At 40.0% G+C, this 21,327-nt stretch overlaps 1 protein-coding gene across 3 annotated transcripts in view; it reads right to left on the bottom strand.

Moving 5' to 3' along the window:
- Positions 1 to 21,327, bottom strand: part of MCF2L2 (MCF.2 cell line derived transforming sequence-like 2) — a 278,657-nt gene that overhangs the window by 213,688 nt on the left and 43,642 nt on the right. For 2 of the 3 annotated variants that reach the window (XM_037003598.2, XM_037003606.2), the window contains exons 2-3: positions 16,242 to 16,325; positions 6,866 to 6,980 (exon numbers count right to left, since the gene is read on the bottom strand). In XM_037003598.2, the coding sequence (XP_036859493.2) occupies positions 6,866 to 6,980; positions 16,242 to 16,325 (199 nt within the window). Of the gene's footprint in view, positions 1 to 6,865; positions 6,981 to 16,241; positions 16,326 to 21,327 lie in introns of those variants that run through there. The other variant, XM_037003615.2, reaches the window with a different exon arrangement.

Here is a 21,327-nt window from a genome sequence, read left to right as displayed (position 1 = left end):
ATCAAGTGGTTTTTGTCCTTCTTTTTGTTGATGTGGTGGATGATGTTGATGGATTTTTGAATGTTGTACCATCCTTGGATCCCTGGGGTGAATCCCACTTGGTCATGGTGTATGATCCTTTTGATGTATTTTTGAATTCAGTTTGCTAATATTTTGTTGAGTATTTTTGCTTCTACATTCATCAGGGATGTTGGTATGTAATTTTCTTTTTTGGTGGGGTCTTTGCCTGGTTTTGGTATTAGGGTGATGTTGGCTTCATAGAATGAGTTTGGGAGTATTCTCTCATGTTCTATTTTTTGGAAAACTTTAAGGAGAATGGGTATTATATCTCCTCTGTATGTCTGATAAAATTCTGAGGTAAATCCATCTGGCCCAGGGGTTTTGTTCTTGGGTAGTTTTTTGATGACCACTCCAATTTCTTTGCTGGTAACTAGTTTGTTTAGATTCTGTGTTTCTTCCTTGGTCAGTCTTGGAAGGTTGTATTTTTCTAGGAAGTTGTCCATTTCTTCTAGGTTTTCCAGCTTGTTAGCATATAGGTTTTCATAGTAGTCTCTAATAATTCTTTGTATTTCTGTGGGGTCTGTCATGATGTTTCCTTTCTCGTTTCTGATTCTGTTGATGTGTTGATTCTCTTTTTTCTCTTAATAAGTCTAGTTAGAGGCTTATCTATTTTGTTTATTTTCTCAAAGAACCAGCTCTTGGTTTCATTGATTTTTTTCTATTGTTTTATTCTCCTCAATGTTTTTTATTTCCTCTCTGATCTTTACTATGTCCCTCCTTCTGCTGATTTTAGGCCTCATTTATTCTTCTTTTTCCAATTTCGATATTTGTGACATTAGACTATTCATTTGGGTTTGTTCTTCCTTCTTTAAATATGCCTGGATTGCTATATGCTTTCCTCTTAAGACTGCTTTTGCTGTGTCCCATAGAAGTTGCGGCTTTGTGTTGTTGTTGTCATTTGTTTCCATATATTGCTTGATCTCTATTTTAATTTGGCCATTGATACATTGATTATTTAGGAGCATGTTGTTAAGCCTCCATGTGTTTGTGGGCCTTTTTGCTTTCTTTGTACAATTTAGTTCCAGTTTTATACCTTTGTGGTCTGAAAAGTTGGTTGGTAGAATTTCAATCTTTTGGAATTTACTGAGGCTCTTTTTGTGGCCTAGTATGTGGTCTATTCTGGAGAATGTTCCATGTGCACTTGAGAAGAATGTGTATCCTGTTGCTTTTGGATGTAGAGTTCTACAGATGTCTATTAGGTCCATCTGTTCTAGTGTGTTGTTCAGAGCCTCTGTGTCCTTACTTATTTTCTGTCTGGTGGATCTGTCCTTTGGGGTGAATGGTGTGTTCAAGTCCCCTAAAATGAATGCATTGCATTCTATTTCCTCCTTTAGTTCTGTTAGTATTTGTTTCACATATGCTGGTGCTCCTGTGTTGGGTGCATATATATTTATAATGGTTATATCCCCTTGTTGGACTGAGCCCTTTGTCATTATGTAATGTCCTTCTTTATCTATTGTTACTTTCTTTGTTTTGCAGTCTATTTTGTTTGATACTAGTACTACAACACCTGCTTTTTTCTCTACTGTTGTTTGTATGAAATATCTTTTTCCATCCCTTGACTTTTAGTCTGTGCATATTTTTGGGTTTGAGGTGAGTCTCTTTGTAAGCAGCATATAGATGGGTCTTGTTTTTTTATCCATTCAGTGACTCTATGTCTTTTGATTGGTGCATTCAGTCCATTTACATTTAGAGTGATTATCGATAGGTATGTACTTATTGCCATTGCAGGCTTTAGATTCGTGGTTACCGAAGGTTCAAGGTTAATTTCCTTACTATCTAAGAGTCAAAGTTGACTCACTTAGTATGCTGTTACAAACACAATCTAAAGGCTCTTTTCTGTTTCTCCTCCTTTTTCTTCCTCCTCCATTCTTTGTATATTAGCATCATATTCTGTACTTTTTATCTATCCCTTGATTGACTTTGGGGATAGTTGATTTAATTTTGCATTTGCTTAGTAATTAGCTGTTCTACTTTCTTTACTGTGGTTTTATTACCTCTGGTGACAGCTATTCCACCTTAGGAACACTTCGATCTATAGCAGTCCTTCCAACAGAGACTGTAGAGATGGTTTGTGGGAGGTAAATTCTCTCAGCTTTTGTTTATCTGAAATTGTTTAATCCCCCCTTCAAATTTAAATGATAATCTTGCCGGATAAAGTAATCTTGGTTCCAGGCCCTTCTGCTTCATGGCATTAAATACATCATGCCACTCCCTTCTGGCCTGTAAGGTTTCTGCTGAGAAGTCTTATGTTAGCCTGATGGGCTTTCCTTTGTATGTGATCTTATTTCTGTCTCTGGCTGCTTTTAACCGTCTGTCCTTATCCTTGATCTTTCCCATTTTAATTACTATGTGTCTTGGTGTTGTCTTCCTTGGTTCCCTTGTGTTAGGAGATCTGTGGATCTCCATGGCCTGACAGACTATCTCCTTCCCCAGATTGAGGAAGTTTTCAGCAACTACCTCCTCAAAGACACTTTCTATCCCTTTCTCTCTCTCTTCTTCTGGTATCCCTACAATACGAATGTTGTTCCATTTGGATTGGTCACACAGTTCTCTCAATATTGTTTAATTCTTAAAGATCCTTTTATCTCTCTGTGCCTCAGCTTCTTTGTATTCCTCTTCTCTAGTTTCTATTTCATTTATCATCTCCTCCACCGTATCCAACCTGCTTTTAATACCCTCCATCGTGCTCTTCAATGGTTGGATCTCTGACCTGAATTCATTCCTGAGTTCTCGGATGTCTTTCCATACCTCCATTAGCATGTTGATGATTTTTATTTTGAACTCCCTTTCAGGAAGAGTCACGAGGTCCATATCATTTAAATCTTTCTCGGGAGTTGTATTAACAATTTTACTCTTGATCAGGTTCCTTTGGCATTTCATGTTTGTATATGGCGCCCTCTAGTGTCCAGAAGCTCTATTCTGGAGCTGCTCAGCCCCTGAAGCAATGTCAGGGGTTGCAGGGTTGTGGTATTAGTACCCCGTTCAGTGAGGTCTGCTCTTTTCTCCAGGTGTATGCAGTCTGACGCTGTCCTCTTTCCTGTTGCTCTCTAAGGATTTGTTGCACCTACTATATTTTCTGATTGTATCCAGTTTTAGGAGGAAGCCACTGTCTCTCCTCTCATGCCACCATCTTTAATCCCAGAAATAGGCAATTTTTAAAACTCCCCAGGTGATCCTCCTGTGTAGCTAAGACTGGGAGCCATAGTCCTAGCATAATTTCGGTAAGGGGAGCCCAGAAAAGTAGCAAAATAAAACAATATAATCAAAAGTAAATCAATGCCTCGCACCCAGATGTAACAGCAATGAAATCGGATTGTGAATACAACTCCCAAACTAAGCATCATCATCAGCTTCTTGATCTCCCTCCTCCCTGACCCCAACCAGTCCCCAGCCTGTCTTTCTTGTCCTCCTGCCAACATGCTAGTTCACTCCCTCTTCACCTTGCGCCTATCCTGGTGCACCTATCCCCAATCTGTCTCCCTGTCTCCTTTTTTCAGTTATCTCTGATCGAGTCTGTATACCCCTGCCATATTAATCTGGCCATCATTCTCCTCCTCACAATGTCTGACGGCCTCTTCCTGCTCACTGTACCTAAACTCCCCAACTTGGTGGAAAGGGCTTGGCCCCATCTGTTTGCAGCTCTCACTTCTCACTACTATCTGAAAGGGAGCCTCTCTCTGTTCTGGTCAATGAAAATGGTCAGTAATTCCCCAATCAGGCGATGAAAATAGAAGCCAAGAGTTTTGCCCCGGATCACACAGTTCGTGAGTAGTAGAATCTGTATTTCAATCCAGGTTTGGGCTGTGTCCAGAGCTCTTAAATACCATCCTGTTCTCTCTCTCCAGAATGTCCCACTCCATAGTCAACCTGTACAAATTTTACCTGTCCTTAAAGGCCACTTCATTCCTCAAGCTTTTCTTGTTTTTCCTGTCTGAGGTGACTTTTATCTCTTCTGAGCTCCTAAAGCAATTTGCATATTTCACAAAATAGCATTACAACAGAATCATGTGACGAGTTTCCCGAGTTTCAAGACATTGTCTTATGGCCCTTTGTGCCCTTTATGGCACCTAGCGCAGCATGCTACGCACGGTGGGCACTAGCAAAGACCTGGTGAAGACTGAGCACCTGTGGGAAGCTGTTCTGCACTCATCTAGCCCAGCCACAGTGAGAGATGCTTCTTAACTTCAGGCACAAAGGTGTCCTTTCCCTGCCCTGAGGATCCTGTCATTCTCCCCTTCCAGTGCATCAGTTCTTCCTTGTTTTGGGTCATGAACTATTGCCCAACTGCTTTTAAAATATTTTGCAACCTGGGAAGGGCTCTGCTGCCTTGTTGCCATTTAACATTTAGGAAGATGTAAGTTGGAATAAATAGAAATCATAAAAGAAACAAAGGTAATTTTATTCTTTGGAACCTGGAGTGAAAACTGGAAAACAAAGTTCAGGTCAAATTCCCCTTTCAGGCCTTCTTATCTAGTCTCTGCTTTATGTTGAAAGGAACAATGGGTGGGGCAGCAAGTGGGTACGAGCTGGTGGGAAGAGGGAGGGGGAATAACTGGTCATAAGGATGCTCTTTCTCAAGAGATACAGCATTCTAGGAAAGGAAAATACTTCCTAGTTCACAAGAAATTACATAAAGAACATAGAGCAGAAAAAGGAAATCAGGCCCAAAGAGTTGGAGCCTAGCTTTGTCTTCTACATATGTGAAATAGGGTTTCTACCCTTTGATGCTTCTCTCTAATCACTTGTTCAGCAAAGTGTAGATTCACAGACACTGAGAAGTGACTGGTGATTACCATGGGGAGAGGGGCTGGGGTAGGTGGGTGAGAAGGGTGAGGGGGATAAAGGGACACAAAAATCTCAGTGGTAATATAAGCTGGTCACAGGGATGGTGGTTCAGCATGGGGAATATAGCCAATGATTCTGTAACATCTTCCTGTGTTGACAGATAGTGACTGCACTAGTGGGAGTAAGGATTTAATTAATAATATGGTAACTGGTGGACTACTATGTTATATACTTGAAATCAATATAAGATTGTAAGTCAGTGATACTTTAGTAAAAAAAGAAAACACCAGATCAGACAGCACTCAGTGTATGGTCCTCAGGGTGATTCAGAAAGGCTGCAAGTACAAGGTGAAAATCAGCCATTCCACTTAGCATATGACCACATGCAGTAAAATTAGACAGTGCATTCAAAACAAGTATAATGAGAATGGGAGAGGCACTTTCACCCATTGCCCACCTCTCTGCTCGCCCGCTTCCTTGCTGCTCCCCACAGAGGGAGAAGTTGCTAACCTGATGGGTAACTGTTCTGGAATGCAAATGAGCCAAAGAGTTCAACTCCCAAGTTCAACCCAGAGAGGTAAAGGCAGGAGTGAGGAGTGGGGCTCCCCTCTTTCTGTCAGTGTTCCCCTTTTCACTCTATATTAAACACCCTTTGAGTGAAATCAATATCAGAACTGGAAACTCTACCAAGATTACTTCTTGAGAATCTATGATGTATTGGGTACTGTGTAGAGTTAGGGGTTGAAAAAAAAAGGATCAGCCCCTCCTCTTGAGTACTCACAGTCTACTGAGAGAGGCAGTAATAATTTGCATATACTATGGTGTTATGTAACGGGTAAGCTCAGGGTTCTGTGGAAATAGTCTTTGAGAGCAGAATTAGGGTCAGGGAAGGTTTCCTTGAAATGAGATCAGACTGGAGGGCTGATGAATGTGTAGGAGTTAGCCAGGCTTAGAATGTTCCTTCAGAGAGAACTACATGAGAAAAGCCCAGAGACATACAGCATCTTTCCCTCAAACCAACAGCACCCCAAATCCTCACGTGTCTGCATAATGCATACCATAATCTGCCATCATAGGAGAGGAAAGGAATTAGTGAAATATAATTTATGCACTGAACTTGAAGAAGTACATTAAAAATAAACCCATAGCCTTCTCTGAAAAAGTAACAAGGAAAAAACAAAAACAAGAACCAAAAAAATCTTCTAGAGTGGTTTTGTTACAGCAAACTAATCAACTTCCACAGGTGGGAACACACTCCAGGTGACCTTTCAATCACAAAGGTGGTGACCTCTAAATCATTAGGCATATGGAAAACAAGCCAAACAGCACACACTTGGCTGTTGTGTAAATTTATAACCACATAGCAGTTAAGTAAGAGATGATGTCATAACCCATAGAGGGTGGACCTGACTGTGAAATGGTTGTCACTCTGACCCACACTCCATCCCTGGGAGACCTTGATATTTATTGACTCAAGTGGCATAAAGATGTGGGATCTGGGCTGTACGGGGTGGAAGCAGCAGAGGCCCAAAAACTTCTCCATCATGGCCTCAGCTGAAAGCATGGCTTTTGTTCCCCCCACTTCAGTATCCTTGCTCCCTGCCTTAGTTTCTCCATTTGACAATGACAACTATAAAATCTGGTCCTAAATTCCTTATTTAGGGTGATAAATTAAATAATTCCTGACATGGCTTGAGCTTCTTGAGCAACAGCCAGAGCCACCTTAATCTAGAGAATAAACATGAAGGGTCAAAGGTAGATCATCTGTGCCATCAATTTTTCATCACTCAGCAATGTTCATTACATGCCTTCTATGTGTGCACCACAGTCTGACACTCATTTATCACTCTTTTCAAGTCTCTTTCCACATCCCTTTTCCATGACTGATGGATAAGAGAAACTGGCTGAGTTATATGCCAGTGTGAACTGTGCTCCATCTTAACCCAGCCCTGCCGTGTGGGAAACTCAGAAGAAAGCCAGTGTCTAGGAAGGCAGCAGAATGCTGTGTCCAGCTCACCTGGGGATGCTAGTCAGGTAGGTCATGACATTCAGGAAGTCCTCATCGGCAATGTGTTTGAACCCCACAAATGCTGGGAAAGTGATGATGGGGGCACCATCTTTCCCTCGGCCTCCTGTAACCAAAATAGGTGGTCAAAATGTTAGCAAAATGTTTTCATGTCACACTTCTGCAGGTGAGGGGCTTTGACTAATATCAAGTTGGGAGATGTGTATTGGCTTCCTGCCTTTTCCATCTATATTATTTCAAACTAGAATGTGGGTGTAGGAAGCTTGACACTAAATTATTATGAAAAATTCCTCTCTTCTCCTCCATGCTTGTTCAGTGGTAGGGTAAGAATTTAATTTTTCAACCTTTGGAAGACAGTGATTCTATAAAAGGTAATATTGATTTCATTATTTTAGCATAGGTAGAATAATAAATAATGCCAACACAAATACATAATGTTGCTTTTCATTTCTGTAGTCAGTAAATATTAGAGCTAAAATGGCATGATAGTTAAGAGAGTTAATTCTAAAACCAGAAAGGCTGGTTCAAATCTTGCTTTGCCACTTAATTTCCATGTAATTTTAGGCAAGATACTTAACCTAAACAGGAGTTTCCATATATACATATATATATGTATTAGGAATAATATTTTTACCTACCTCAAAAGATATTGTGAGGATTAAGTGATAACATTTATAAAAAGCTCCTTAGCAATGTGCTTATTGTGTATGTGTTCAATAAATGGTGGCCTTTATAATGGTTATTACTATTACTAGGAGGCAGTAGTCAGCTGCCCTTTGATAACTTATCAACAAGAGTATAAAACTGTGAGAAAAAAACTATAAAATTAATATTTAAATATTCAATTCATTGAAGCAAAGCCAACAGAGTAAATCAAAATAATTAAATTTCCCCATCACATTGCAGCTAGATGTAGCCAAATGAATAAATTCCAGCCCCATGGTTCCCAAACTGTCTGCCAGGTACTCAGTGAACCACAGTGACCTCAGGGAAGCACCATGAATATTTTAAATTTTTGAGGAAAACAGCAATAGTTAGCATCTGTCAGATACCATGCATACTACTAGCCTGAGGTAGTTCACAGTTTCAACATTAAATGGTACTATATTCTTTTGAATGGCATTGCATCTTTGTGAAGTCAGGTTTGGGGTGGCTGCTGGAATAAGAAGTAAGTACAGGATGAAAATCGGTGCGGAAAAGGAAATGGGGGCGGTGCTGTCTAGTCTGATTCCAAGATTTGAGATAATTGTTATCTAAGAATGAAATATAAACATTACTTTTTCTGTCAATTTATGTGTAGTTATTTTTCAAGCAGCTACTAAGTTGTTAACACATACAGACTTAAGTTGTGTTAACTGTTAGGTGTTACTTTTGGTCAAGAAGAGCTGTGAAAAAATTATAGAGATACTAAGGAACCAAGAACTGACAAAGTTGGGACATCTGTGCCTTAGCTGATGGCACAGGAGCCAAAGTGCTGGGAGCACCTTCCTGGTTATGCCCGGGGAGGAAAACCACTTTGGGAGCAATAATGGCTCCCCAGGGAAGCCAACTGCAAATGATTGTACGTGTCTCACATACCCAAGGAAAGAGGTATCAGCACTGGCTGTGGTTTAATGAGGGCTGTGTGATTGTTGAGGGTGTAGGGTTAATGAAGAAGCCATAAGAAAGGGAAGCTCAGAGAACCGAAGGTGGGCAGTGCACCCTTCAAAGCTGTCCTAAGGAGAGGGCCTGCACAACCAGCACGAGGATCCAGGCCCTATCGCCCACTGACCTGATGACGCCGTCACGACGACAATCCACCTCAGTCACTGCTGAGTCCGCCTGATAAGCTCCTTCTGCTTATAGTCTACCTTTCATGTAAATTTGTTTCAAGGGAGAACATGTGCTATCGAGCAAACATGAGTATTTGTATCATGTAAATAAGTGAGCACTGTGGGCTTTCTACCCAAGTCTCTTGTGAGTGCTGTTAATATGAGTCCTAGGCTCTCAGAAACCAATCGCTATGGAATGAAACCACGCAAGATTTGTCTGGTCGACCAGGAATTTTTCTCCAGGAAGTGCCTCCTTATTAATCCTGTATGGTTATTTTAAATAAAAAAAAATACATTGTAGATTAGATGTATGTCAGACTTTAACAAGGAGATTGAGTGACCTTGTTATGTTGGCTGGAAACAGTGTAGATCAGAATACTGTCAGCTTTCACCTAATATTCTTCCTCTTTGCAGTTTCACAGCCATAGAGGTTTCAGAGAAACATGTATTAAGAGAATTTCCATCTCTGGAAAGGCTAAATTTGGATGTACTATAACACTATAGTAATTGTATAACCAATATCTGCCAAGAGAATGGCTAAAATATTTCAAGGAACCAAAATACCCTAAAATATTCATTAGGATATGATTATACCATTTAATGATTTTGCCATTTATCATTAATTATAAATTAAAGCTCTTCACACCTGAATGGACAAAGATAGGTGGAGTTTTCTTGTATCTTGGTTAATACCAATACTCAACACCAGAGGCCCAGAGGTTAACTGGGGACACACCTGTTGTGACACATAACTTGAGCACCCAGAAACAAAGCTGGACAACACACAACAACGCTTTCAGTGCCCCCTTGTGAGGAAATGTGGAAGTGCAAAAGGAAGAAGGATGGTGCCAAAGAAGTCCATTCAAGGAAGACAAAGCAACCAAAGTAGTTGAACTAAGTAAAGTAAACTTCACTCTTCCTACTATAATTTTGACCTGCTCATTAAATGGGAATGAACTAGCTTTACTATGGAAAACAACAGTAAGTGCCAGGGGTACATTAGACTATCCCCATGAGGATCTGGGTACTGGCAGGCATGAAGCCTCTGTCTTCAGAGAAGAATTTGGAATGCGCTGGAATCCACAGGAAGATGGTGAAGACCAACAATGGGAGAGAGAGAGAGAGAGAGAGAGAGAGAGAGAGAGAGAGGCAGTTTCTGCAATTTGCCTCCCAGTATCTATTTCCCTTTCCCTCCCCCAAAAGAACTGAGAGTAGCTGGGGAAATAGTACTCCCAGGGAGGCACTTCGGAAACCTCAGGGGCTGGGATACTAAATAATCTCTCCTGCATAATAAAGAAGTGCCCCACATCCTGTGTGACTTCCAAATGTCTTACCAGAAACTCAACATAAGTGAAAGATTCATTTATAGTGATCTGATCCTAGACTGTAACTATTTTACATATAAAGTATTTTTTCTGGTTTTATTGAGATATAATTGATATATAACATTGCATTAATTTAGGATATATAACATAATGGCTTGATAGATGTGTACATGTGAAATAATCACTACAGTAAATTTAGTCAACATCCATCACCACATAGGGTTACACATTTTTTTTCTTGTGGTGAGAACTTTAAAGATCTACTCACTTAGCAATTTTCAAATATACAATACAGTATTGTTAACTGTAGTTGCCATGTTGTACATTACATTCCCAGGACTTATTTGTCTTATAACTGGAAGTTTGTACCTTTTGACCACCCTCACCCATTCTACCCCTGCCTCTGGCATCTACCAATCTGTTCTCTGCTTCTGTGAGTTTTGTTTTTTGTTTTTATTCTATATGTAAGTAAGATCATAGAGTATTTGTCTTTGTCTGACTTATTTCACTTAGCATAATACCCTCAAGTTCCATCCATGTTGTCACAAATCATAAAGTATTTTTAAACATCTTAAATACATATTGAACCTTCGAATATTACTACTATATAAATTGAGGAAAGGCAATACTTTACTTTACATATAACTTTATCAAAAATTGTTTACTACTTCAGAAAATCACTACAGTAAGGCCACTCAGGGTGCCTGACCACCCATACCACACACCGGCATCTGCACCTGTCACAATCTTGGTGACTTTATGTACAGGGGCAAGTACCTATTTCATCATTTTTTTCTAATGTAACTAGAAATACATATTAGTTTGCTATGTTTACTTTCCTTTTGTTTCTTCTTTATAAGTACAGCTCACCTTTACATTTTATTTCTTCATTAAAAAAAATTATATGTGTAAGAAGATGGTAGGAACACAGCCAAACTCCATTTCCCAGCTCCCCTTGCTGTTAAGCATATCCCTCTAACTGGCTAGGTTCAAATCAATGCAACATAGTTTGTGCTGTTGATGGGCTGAGGATTTTTTTTTTTTTTTTTTTTGGAGAAGGCATCTCTCATATTTATTGATCAAATGGTTGTTAACAACAATAAAATTCTGTATAGGGGACGCAATGCACAATCATTAATCAACACCAAGCCTAATTCTCAACAGTCTCCAATCTTCTGAAGCATAACAAACAAGTTCTTACATGGTGAACAAGTTCTTACATAGTGAATAAGTTCTTACATGGTGAACAGTGCAAGGGCAGTCATCACAGAAACTTTTGGTTTTGATCACGCATTATGAACTATAAACAATCAGGTCAAATATGAATATTCGTTTGATTTTTATACTTGATTTATGTGTGAATCCCACATTTCTCCCTTATTTATTTATTTATTTATTTTTTGAGAGGGCATCTCTCATATTTATTGATCAAATGGTTGTTAACAACAATAAAATTCTGTATAGGGGACTCAATGCACAATCATTAATCAACCCCAAGCCTAATTCTCAACTGTCTCCAATCTTCTGAAGCATAACGAACAAGTTCTTACATGGTGAACAAGTTCTTACATAGTGAATAAGTTCTTACATGGTGAACAGTGCAAGGGCAGTCATCACAGAAACTTTCGGTTTTGATCATGCATTATGAACTATAAACAATCAGGTCAAATATGAATATTCGTTTGATTTTTATACTTGATTTATATGTGAATCCCACATTTCTCCCTTATTATTATTATTATTACTTTTTTTTAATAAAATGCTGAAGTGGTAGGTAGATGCAAGATAAAGGTAGAAAACATAGTTTAGTGCTGTAAGAGGGCAAATGTAGATGATCAGGTGTGTGCCTATAGACTAAGTATTAATCCAAGCTAGACAAGGGCAACAAAACATCCACGGATGCAGAAGATTTCTCTCAAAACAGGGGGGGTGAGGTTCTAAGCCTCACCTCTGTTGATCCCCAATTTCTCATCTGATGGCCCCCCTGCAACTGTGCCTGTCTTAGGTTGTTCCTCCCTTGAGGAATCTTACCCGTCTCTGGCTAACCAGCCATCTTCCGGGGCCATACAGGGAAACGTAAAATTGGTAAGTGAGAGAGAAGCAATATTCTTTGAAAAGGTTAGCTTTTTACTTCTTTGCAGATTTATGCCCTGTGGCTTCTATGCCTAGCATTTGTCTTGAGGTATCTTTACCACCTGGAAGAATTATGATATTTGGTAATTTTCTATATGAGGCACGAATTCTACTAAAGGGCTGTAATTAGGAAGGAAGAAGAAAAGCTATAGAAGTAGCAGATGGAAGAAAACATGGGAAGATTGATTATTTCTTTGACATAACTTCTTGTAGAGTGACATAAGCATGTATAGGTTTTAACAAACTACTAATTAAATTGCATACACACATTAACAGAATAGGAATACAGCTACATAACAAAAGCAGACCTACAATTACCAGCCATATTCAGTGAAACCAAGAAAACCAGTTAGGTACCCTAGGCATTTGTGAAAACTTATCAATAATATGATGGATAATATGATGGATATTGTCTAACTGAATTTGAATAGTTTGAGAAAAATCAGACAAATTAAAACAACACATTCCTGGAAACTGTTCACATCCCATATGTTCTTTTAACAGTAGATAGTCTATAGTCACACGATTTTGGAGCACTGCAACTTGCACTTTTCCTAATTCTTGGTTGAGTTATGACAATATAGATCGAGTGGGCTGAGGCTTTTAAGAAACAGTTTACTCTTTCCCTGTCTGCTTTCTGGATGCAGATAATAAGAGAGCCATAAAATGGATAATAATAATAAAAAGACCACAAAGTGAAAGGAAATCTTTCATTCATGAACCTTCACATGGAGAAAAGTCATCTGCTGACCAGGAATACATGCTGGACTATTCTAAGAGCAAGAACAAAAATTTCTATTGTGTTCGAGACATTGTATACTTAAGAGTTTACTTGTTATAGTTGTTTAGCCCACCCTACCCATAAAGTTCACTTCAAGATGGTGGGGAGCAATACAAATTATTTATTATTAAAAGGAGGCATTTGGTCTAACATGATTGAAAACCACTTCTGTAGCCTGCACTGCCCAATACAATATCAGTAGACACATGTAGTTGTTGAGCACTTGAAATATGGCCAGTCCAAACTGAGATGTGCTGAAGTATAAAATACAAATGAGATCTCCAAGACTTCATACAAAAAAATTAAGTACCTCATTAATAATTTTTAATATTGATGACATATTAGAATATGACACATATTTCTAGCTAAATAAAATACATTATTAAAATTAATTTCATGTGTTCCTTTTTCTTTTTAAATATGGCTACTAACAAATTTAAAAGTAAATATGTGAGTCATGTTACATTTCTATTAAAGAGCACTGCTCTGCACCTTCTTGCATTGGTTCTCATTTCCCAGGTGCGAGTTACTAGCACCACGTCTGATTTAGATGTAAGCTTTGACTCTGCTCACTTCTTTGGCTGGATATTCTTCATTGTTTCAGGTGAGAATCTCCCACTTGTCCCTAGGAACTCCACTTCTACCAACCCTAGGCTGCACTGTGGTGCATATGGGAGGAAGCACTGAAGTTTCCACAAGCCTGAGAGTACTTTATGCCTTCATTACTAAATATATCTAAAAGAGTAAAGGTATTATGTGACAGAGAGACAGGATAATTCCTTTTAATTAAAGGAGAGGTATATGGCAGACACTGATAAATGGCTAATTTATTCCCAACTCTCTCTTCCCTGATGACCTTCTACTGTGGCAGGTAAAAAGCTAAATGTTTGCCTTCTCAGACTCCCTTGCTGGTAGGAATGGCTACATGACATAGTACTGTAATGAGACATAAGCAGACATCTGCCAAGAGCTTCTGGGAAATTTTTGCTCTCCTGGCAAAAGGAAGAGAAGAAGTCCACATTACTCCTTTTTTCCTTCTTCCTACTTTGGATACAGACTTGATATCTGGAGCTGCAGCAGCCAATATGGGATCAAGACTTTAAAAATATAAGAAACATCAAGAATAATCACAAAGATACCACTCTTAATGTTGTTGAGCCACTGATCCAATACTAGGAATTTCTACCTCCAGGCTTCTTGTTATGTGATTTTAAAAAAACCCCACAATTCCCATAGGTTAAGCTCTCTTGTAGCCAGATATCATGCTAGGTACTTTCTTTAAACATCCACCTTACAGATGAGAAACCTGAGGTTCAGAGCAGCCTGCTAGTTGTGTTGGAATTTGAACCCAGAATTGTTTGAGTCCAAAGCCGAGAGTGTTTCTGCCACACTAACATGCTTATATTACCTTGTTTCCTACCTAAGCCCTGAACTTAGAAATATCCCAAGTTCACTGGGAACATGCAGGCTGTCTTCCGAGGTCAGAGCCACCAGAGGGTTTGGCCCTGGTCAGTATCTACTTCCTGCTGGTGGCCCCTGCCCATGGGCTTCACCATTCAGAGGCTTCAAGTCATCTGGCCACGAATCTGGGTCAGTCACCATGCCACAAGCCCCTGCTCTCCCACTGGCCATGGGAGCACACTCACAGAGCACATCAGGCCAGGCAACTGAGTCCTCACTGAGAAAAAGGCTCCTCCTCTCCTTCCCAGCATTCCTGGTTGATGGGGCCTAAGCTCACTAAAATCTGTAGAAAAGTCTCCAGCTGGAGCATCTTCACCTTGCTTGCCTGAATCAGGAAAAGGAAAACTGCTATGACTCAAAGCAGAGACCACAGCCAGGCTGCCAGAGCAATGGAAAAAGACCTAATTGTAGAGAGTTCTGTTTTACAGCCACAACTACACAGGCACCCCCAATGGCCTCCTTGTTGACATTTGCTCTTGCCTGGCTGCACACTGGCTTTGTGGCCTTCTGAAGTGAAGGGCCACAGCAGCAGCAGTAGCCAGAAACCCAGAGGACCGTCCCCATGCTGCCTTTTGTTTTGCACAGTCCAAGGCTCACTGTGGGCAGCTCGGGACTGCACCCTCAGGAGGCTGGTTAAGCACTCCTGCCAAGGAGTCTGTGCTTAGACTGGGGATTCAGGGAGCAGGGGCTCCAATGGCCTCACAGACAGACCAGGACTTGTTTTTTCAAGCCTATTAGGTTCTGGTCTCTGTTCTAAGCACTGGTGATACAGGAAAAATAAGAAAAATGAGGACCCTGTATTTATGGAGCTTTCAGTGACTATGTGAGCAGTAACCAAAGTGGAGGAAAGACCAGAGAATTCCCCAGAATGTTCTGGATTTTTTAAGATGTCCTCTACCAGGATACAACTTGGGGATAGGGAGAGGTATTCCAATAATGGAGATTTCATTTCCCTAAAACTCAGTGAAATGAGGAATTTGGTGCAGATTAAACATGATTTAGAGAAAAGAAAGAAATGTGACGTTTTTTATATACCATGTTGTAAAAATTCATACCAACTACATATTCTCTCTGTGATGTAATTAAAATGGTCTTGTTATTTTTTTCAGGGCAGATATAAAATATAAGGAGAGTGACTCCCCACCTTATTCCTCTGTGATAGGTGGTAACATCTGATCTCACACCATGCTTCCAAGAAAGGTCTAATTTTAGAGTTTGGTGTATACCTCCAGTTTCAGTAATTAAAGCCATGTCACCCTTGGCTGAGAGAAGAGGAAAGAACACTGTTTTGTAATGACAACTTTTCAGGGTTGTGCCCAGGCTCAGAAAATTTCTAGCCTTTTATTAATATTAGTCTCCCTTTATTCCCATTCACTTAGTGGAAACCAATGTATTAAAATTAGGTCCTTAAGAGCTAAGAATAAAATACAAATCTCTCAAGTAGCAAATAACCTCAGCACTCCTCATGAACCCTAGAGCCAAGACTCTTTTAAGTGTGGATCTTGGAAGAACATCCAAGAAGAATATTAGAAGAATGTCATGGTAGCAACTGATGTCAGTAGTTATTTATTTTTCCTTCCTCAAAAGGAAAGGAAGCTCTGCTCATTATAGCCTCAAAAAAAAAAGTACTCCCTTGGGAAAGATCAAATCGCACCCAAAAGCAAAAGGAATGACACCTACAGGATCCCATCCTCCTCCAGCTGGACAGTCTTCACCTCATTTTAGTCCTGGGTGAGGCTTAAGGGGTGACTAACACTTGAGTACTATGTTCATCAAGGTTCAAGAAGCTGACCCCTTGAACCACCACCCCCACATACACAACAAAATCTTAAAATGCAAATGAATTTACTCCTTACCTGAAAGAATGGCAAATTGCCTGTGAAGCTGTTCAATTATATCCACTGCTACCAATGGCCTGATTTCCTGCTGCATAATTTCATCTGCACAAATGAAATATAAATTAAGTTAAAGCCTTGCAAATTACAAAGAAAATTTGAATGGAAGAAAGGGAAACCACCAGAAGGAAAATCTGGGACTTATCAGGGTATGAGAACTTGATCCTTGAGATGAGGGATAGACCAGGTTTTGAATGATTTGAAGCTTATACCCATGAGCACAGGAACACATTTCTAGAGCCTCTCCCAAGCTTTTGAGAGGGATGGAAGGGGCCCTGAAGTTTAAGCTTCAGTTGCTTCCCAGTATACCTGCTGGGATGGGCTCCTTACCACAGCAGGTACACAGGAATCTGCCTGCTCTTTTGGATGTGCAGAAGGATGTTTTAAACACAAACATAAGTTACCAGTGTTCATCTCAAGCTCAGTCTTTTGAAGCTTTGCTTTTGTTTCCCTCTCTTCTTGGTCACCTCCATTCCTTTTACGTCTCCTTCCCAGAATACTTTCAAGGGGCCTCTCCCCACTGCCAAGCACGTTTAAGGAAGCACTTACCCATTTTGCTAATTAACAATGCTTCTTACTGAATAAAAGGTTTCAGATTTCCAAGGTAAAAATTCAAGTATTTCCAGGACAAACCTACAAATGCCCTTTAATCCTGAAGAGTGATTTATAAGCATTGAGATTTACATTCTATCCATCTGGGGAAAGGGGACTAGAAAGAGAGGGAGACTGAGTGGAGGGGTCTTGGGCTGGACAGAGGAAGGCATTTTCATGCTCTGAGTAAGATATTACTCTCCTCACTTAATTATTTCCCCAGAGAATCTCAAAAAATGAACTGGTTAAGTTTCCATAGAGATGAACAGGTTAGATTAAAGCATGGACCAAATAGCTTCATATGGAATGATAAATAGGAACCTCTTACTGATTCAGCATGGAGTCAGGACAATGTTAGGATACTATAATGTTGACTAACTAGGTTACATTTGGGAAGCTCCTCCCAGACCCTCTGTTTCTGCTTCTCAGCTTTGGTGTGAAGGTGAAAGAAGATGATACTAATGGAGATGTACACAATAGGTCCTCAATAAATGTTAGTATAGCCATTGCTCTGGATCGGCCTTTCCCATATTTGCTTTCTTAAAGTCTAGTATAGGGTAGCTCAGCTTAAACCCCAAGACCCTTCTCAGTGAATTCTATCACTTTTTCTGGGGGAAAGGGAAAGGGAGTAAACCCAGGCCAGAGCTCCTTCTTCTTAATACCCTTCCATTTTGAGTTCACTAAAGATTCAAAGAACCCTTGTATCACCTTGTATTAATTTTGTTGAGTGTAATAATGACATTGGACTCATATTTTAAAAAAAGGAAGGGCCCTCTCTGTTAGATACACAAAGTAAGAATTTAACAGTAAAATGACTGAAGTCTGAGAGTTGCTTTAAAACACTCCAGCACTCCCCTCTGCCAAAAATGCACAGGGAATCGGGGAGATGATAGCAAACTGACAAAATGTGGATAATTGCTGAAGCTGGTTGATGGGCCTATGGGGGTTTATTACATCATTCTTTCACATATGTTTCAAATTTCCCATAATAACAATAAATTACAAATGGACAACATAGAGAATTTAAGCAGAAACAGGAATTACATAATTAAAGGGTTTTTCAGAATACAATCTCTCAGTGGTCTGAGGAAGTGGCATACTCAAAAATAGAGAGCTGGATTATTATTTTTTCATGCCTGAGGGAGCATATGTAAGAGACAATGACCCCAGGGAAAAACCAAGATCAGCAGAAGATGTAATTTATTATTATTGTACTTTGACATTTGAGGTGTGCTTTAAACTTTTTCATGAAAGAGATAAGATCTGAGGGGGACAAGAGAAGTGACTGAACCCTGAGCTGCCCGTGGTAACACAATTTAAGTGTGCAGCCTGGGTCAGCTCTAGACCACCTCACTAAGAGGTGGCCTTATGTGATGGAGTTCCCAGACCCTTGGCCTTGAGGAGCACTGGCTTCTACCACCCTGAGAGGCTGACAATCTCTCTCTGCATGGGAATCTGCGGAGGTTTACTCAACCTTCCAAGAGAGAACTTTCTCACCTGCCTTCTGTGGTCACCAAAGGAACGAGACTAAAAAAAATCATTATTTCTTTTTCAGAAATAGAGAGCTGGTTTACCTTTGGCCCAGGGTTTGCTAAAAGAGTTTGGCCCCCAACCAGGGAGTGAGAGCATTATCCTCGAAGACTTCTCAGCAAAGGAGCCTCATGACCCAACCTGGCCAGCTGCAACGGATCATGAGGGTTTCTGGGACTTAGCACTGAGCCAGAGTTTGGGAATGACGTCGGACATACCCAGCCTTTAGTGATGCCTGACTCCTGTGGGCCTGTTGAACAGGGACATGCTAAGTTCAGCCCCAGACAGGGGGCCAGAAGAGACACAAAGAACAGTCCTGCTGCTGGCAGGCCCTGTACCCACTCCTGTAGTGATGGGGTGGGGAAGGGAGTACAGGAACTCTTTGACCTAAAGGAACACCTTCCTCTGAAGTGCGGAAGAACCTGCTTCAGATCCAGACAGCCCTGCATGTGAAGGGTCATTTCTGCCAACTTCCACCTGGGCGACTGGTGCACAAACACTCCTGAGTCTGTGTCCTCACCTGTAAAATGCCTTTTCTTTCTCCTGGAACATGGGGTGTGACCACGATGATCCATCGTGGTGGTGGTGGTGGTGCCTATGCACTCTGCCAGGACCCTCACTCCTGTGTGGAGGCTTGTTGCTTGTTGCTTGCTATTTTTGATGTGTACGGATCAGGGAGAAATTTTCCCCTTTGTAATTCACACAAGGCACCAGGAAGTGATAATTCCATTTCAACACAATTTCTATCCTTGGCAAAGTTACATACAGATATGGGAAAACTTGTCTTCTTTCTACCCCTGATAAGTATACAGACATAAGTTACCATGGACCCACAGTCCAAGAAATGCAAAAGGTCTCGCAGGCCACAACAGGCCCACCCTAGTACTAAAATGAACCTCCTCCAGCCCACCTGGCCCTCCCACTCCCACAACTAGACCAGACTTGACTGCTGAGAAAACATCTGGGGACCAGAAGCTCTGAGAAATCAGTTGTTGGGCTGGTTCAAAAAGCCGCCCCATGGGGTCATGCTGTGTTTTACTTCTCTCTTACTGGCCAGATCACAAATAACACAAACCCATTTTTCTTCCTTTTACTAGGGCCTGTGCTTTAGTGATGCTTAATCTTAACCATAAGACTTGGTACTGAAGTCTTGTCCATAAATCAGCAATGAATTAAGGGCATTTGAAAAAGCAGATGGAAGAGTTTTTTAAAGGTGAAATTCAGATTTTAAAAATCAAGAACACTGAAAAACGCCCAACTTCTTAGTGGTAAAAAATAATGCAATTAAAACAGCAATAAAATATTTCATCCATAGGATAGCTGGGACTCTATTTTATGATGTGATTATGCAGGAAAACTACTTTGGCGTCACCATGCAGAGTGAAGCTAGTTACATTCTTTTAGAAAGTAGTTTCATTATATTTCACAAAGTGAATACTGTGTAGATTAATTACATCATAAACCTTTTATATACATCATCTTATTTAATCTTCAAAACAACTCCAAGGAGCTATTGAAGTAGATTTACAGAAGCTTGTCCAAGGCTAAGAAGAGTCAGAATTTGAACCCAGCTTGTTCTGAATTCAAAAGCCCAACATCTTAGGCATTATAATATAGAGCTTCAATATATAGTCATTAAAACCTTCATAATCTTTTACTCATTCATCCTATATCTGGAAGGTTATCACAAGAAAATAGTAAGCTAAAAACTTTATACATAAAAGTGTAGACTGGAATACTATTTATAAGAGTGAAAAAAGTAGAAATAATCATTACATAATTATGAAGACAGTGTCGATAGAAAAAGATTTAAGATATAATACCAAAGACATAAAAATCCTATGTGTGATGGGATTGCAACCAGATTAAAGAAAAGAAAGAAGAAAGCATGTGGTGTGTTTGTACACATGCATGCAGGCAAATGACAAAAGAATATATGAATAGTCGAGTTAGCATGACGGATCATATTGCAGCTGCCCCGTCACAGAGAAGAGTGTGCTCTCATAGCTTTTATTTTTTATACTAACAGGACTTTATTGAAGTATAGTTTACAGGCAGTACAATGCACAAATCTTAAGTGTACAGTTTGATGAATTTTGACAAATATATACACTGATGTTGCCATCAAACAGACTTGTTATGATGGAAATATTACACATGAGGTTTCACCTCAGAAGGTTTTGTAGTGACCCCGACCCAGGCCCTGAGCTTTTGAGAGCTCCACATATCACAACACTCCCTCCGATAAATATATGTGTTAAAGGTCACACAGGTGCCTCTGTCACTCATGACCTGGGGCTCCATGCTGGCAGGGCACACCAGAGCCCTAACATCTACTCAACACCTCTGGGGTCTCAGGCAAATACTTCTCCACATCTCTTGGTCTATATCCCCAAAGGAAAGGTGACTGCATCCAAATGCTACGGTGGTCTGTGGGTTGGGCCACTGCGGGCATCAGGGACAGACCCTGCATCCAAGCGCTGGGAGGGTTTGAGCAGTGGAAGTGCTTAGGTAAGAGAAAACACAAATTAATTAGCTTGTCAATCCTTTTTCTCACATGGCATGAATGCAGTTGATTCTTTATAATGAAATACCATGTCCTACTACCAAGCATCAATGTTCTTATATTTTGTTCCTTCCAGTCCATGATGCAAATATATTCAAATTTTGAACCCCTTGTAATACAATTTTAATTGTTAATACATTTTACTTAGATCATATTTACGTTAGATCACTGCTTTTAACAGAGCTCAAATTATGTGAAAATCTCAGTTATAATAACATAGTTCTCTTGCTGACATGAAGGCAATAAAAAATAAATACAGATTATATCTTTATTACATATCCAAATTCCACTGGCCCATAACACAACACTCAGACACATACAATAATTTGATTTAATTGTCTTTGCTATCTTCTGATTTTT

The sequence above is a fragment of the Manis javanica genome, chromosome 3, assembly GCF_040802235.1.
Source record: "Manis javanica isolate MJ-LG chromosome 3, MJ_LKY, whole genome shotgun sequence".
NCBI classification, from domain to species: domain Eukaryota; kingdom Metazoa; phylum Chordata; class Mammalia; order Pholidota; family Manidae; genus Manis; species Manis javanica.
The sequence above is the reverse complement of the archived record's forward strand: the minus strand, read 5'-3'. Positions and strand labels throughout refer to the sequence as shown.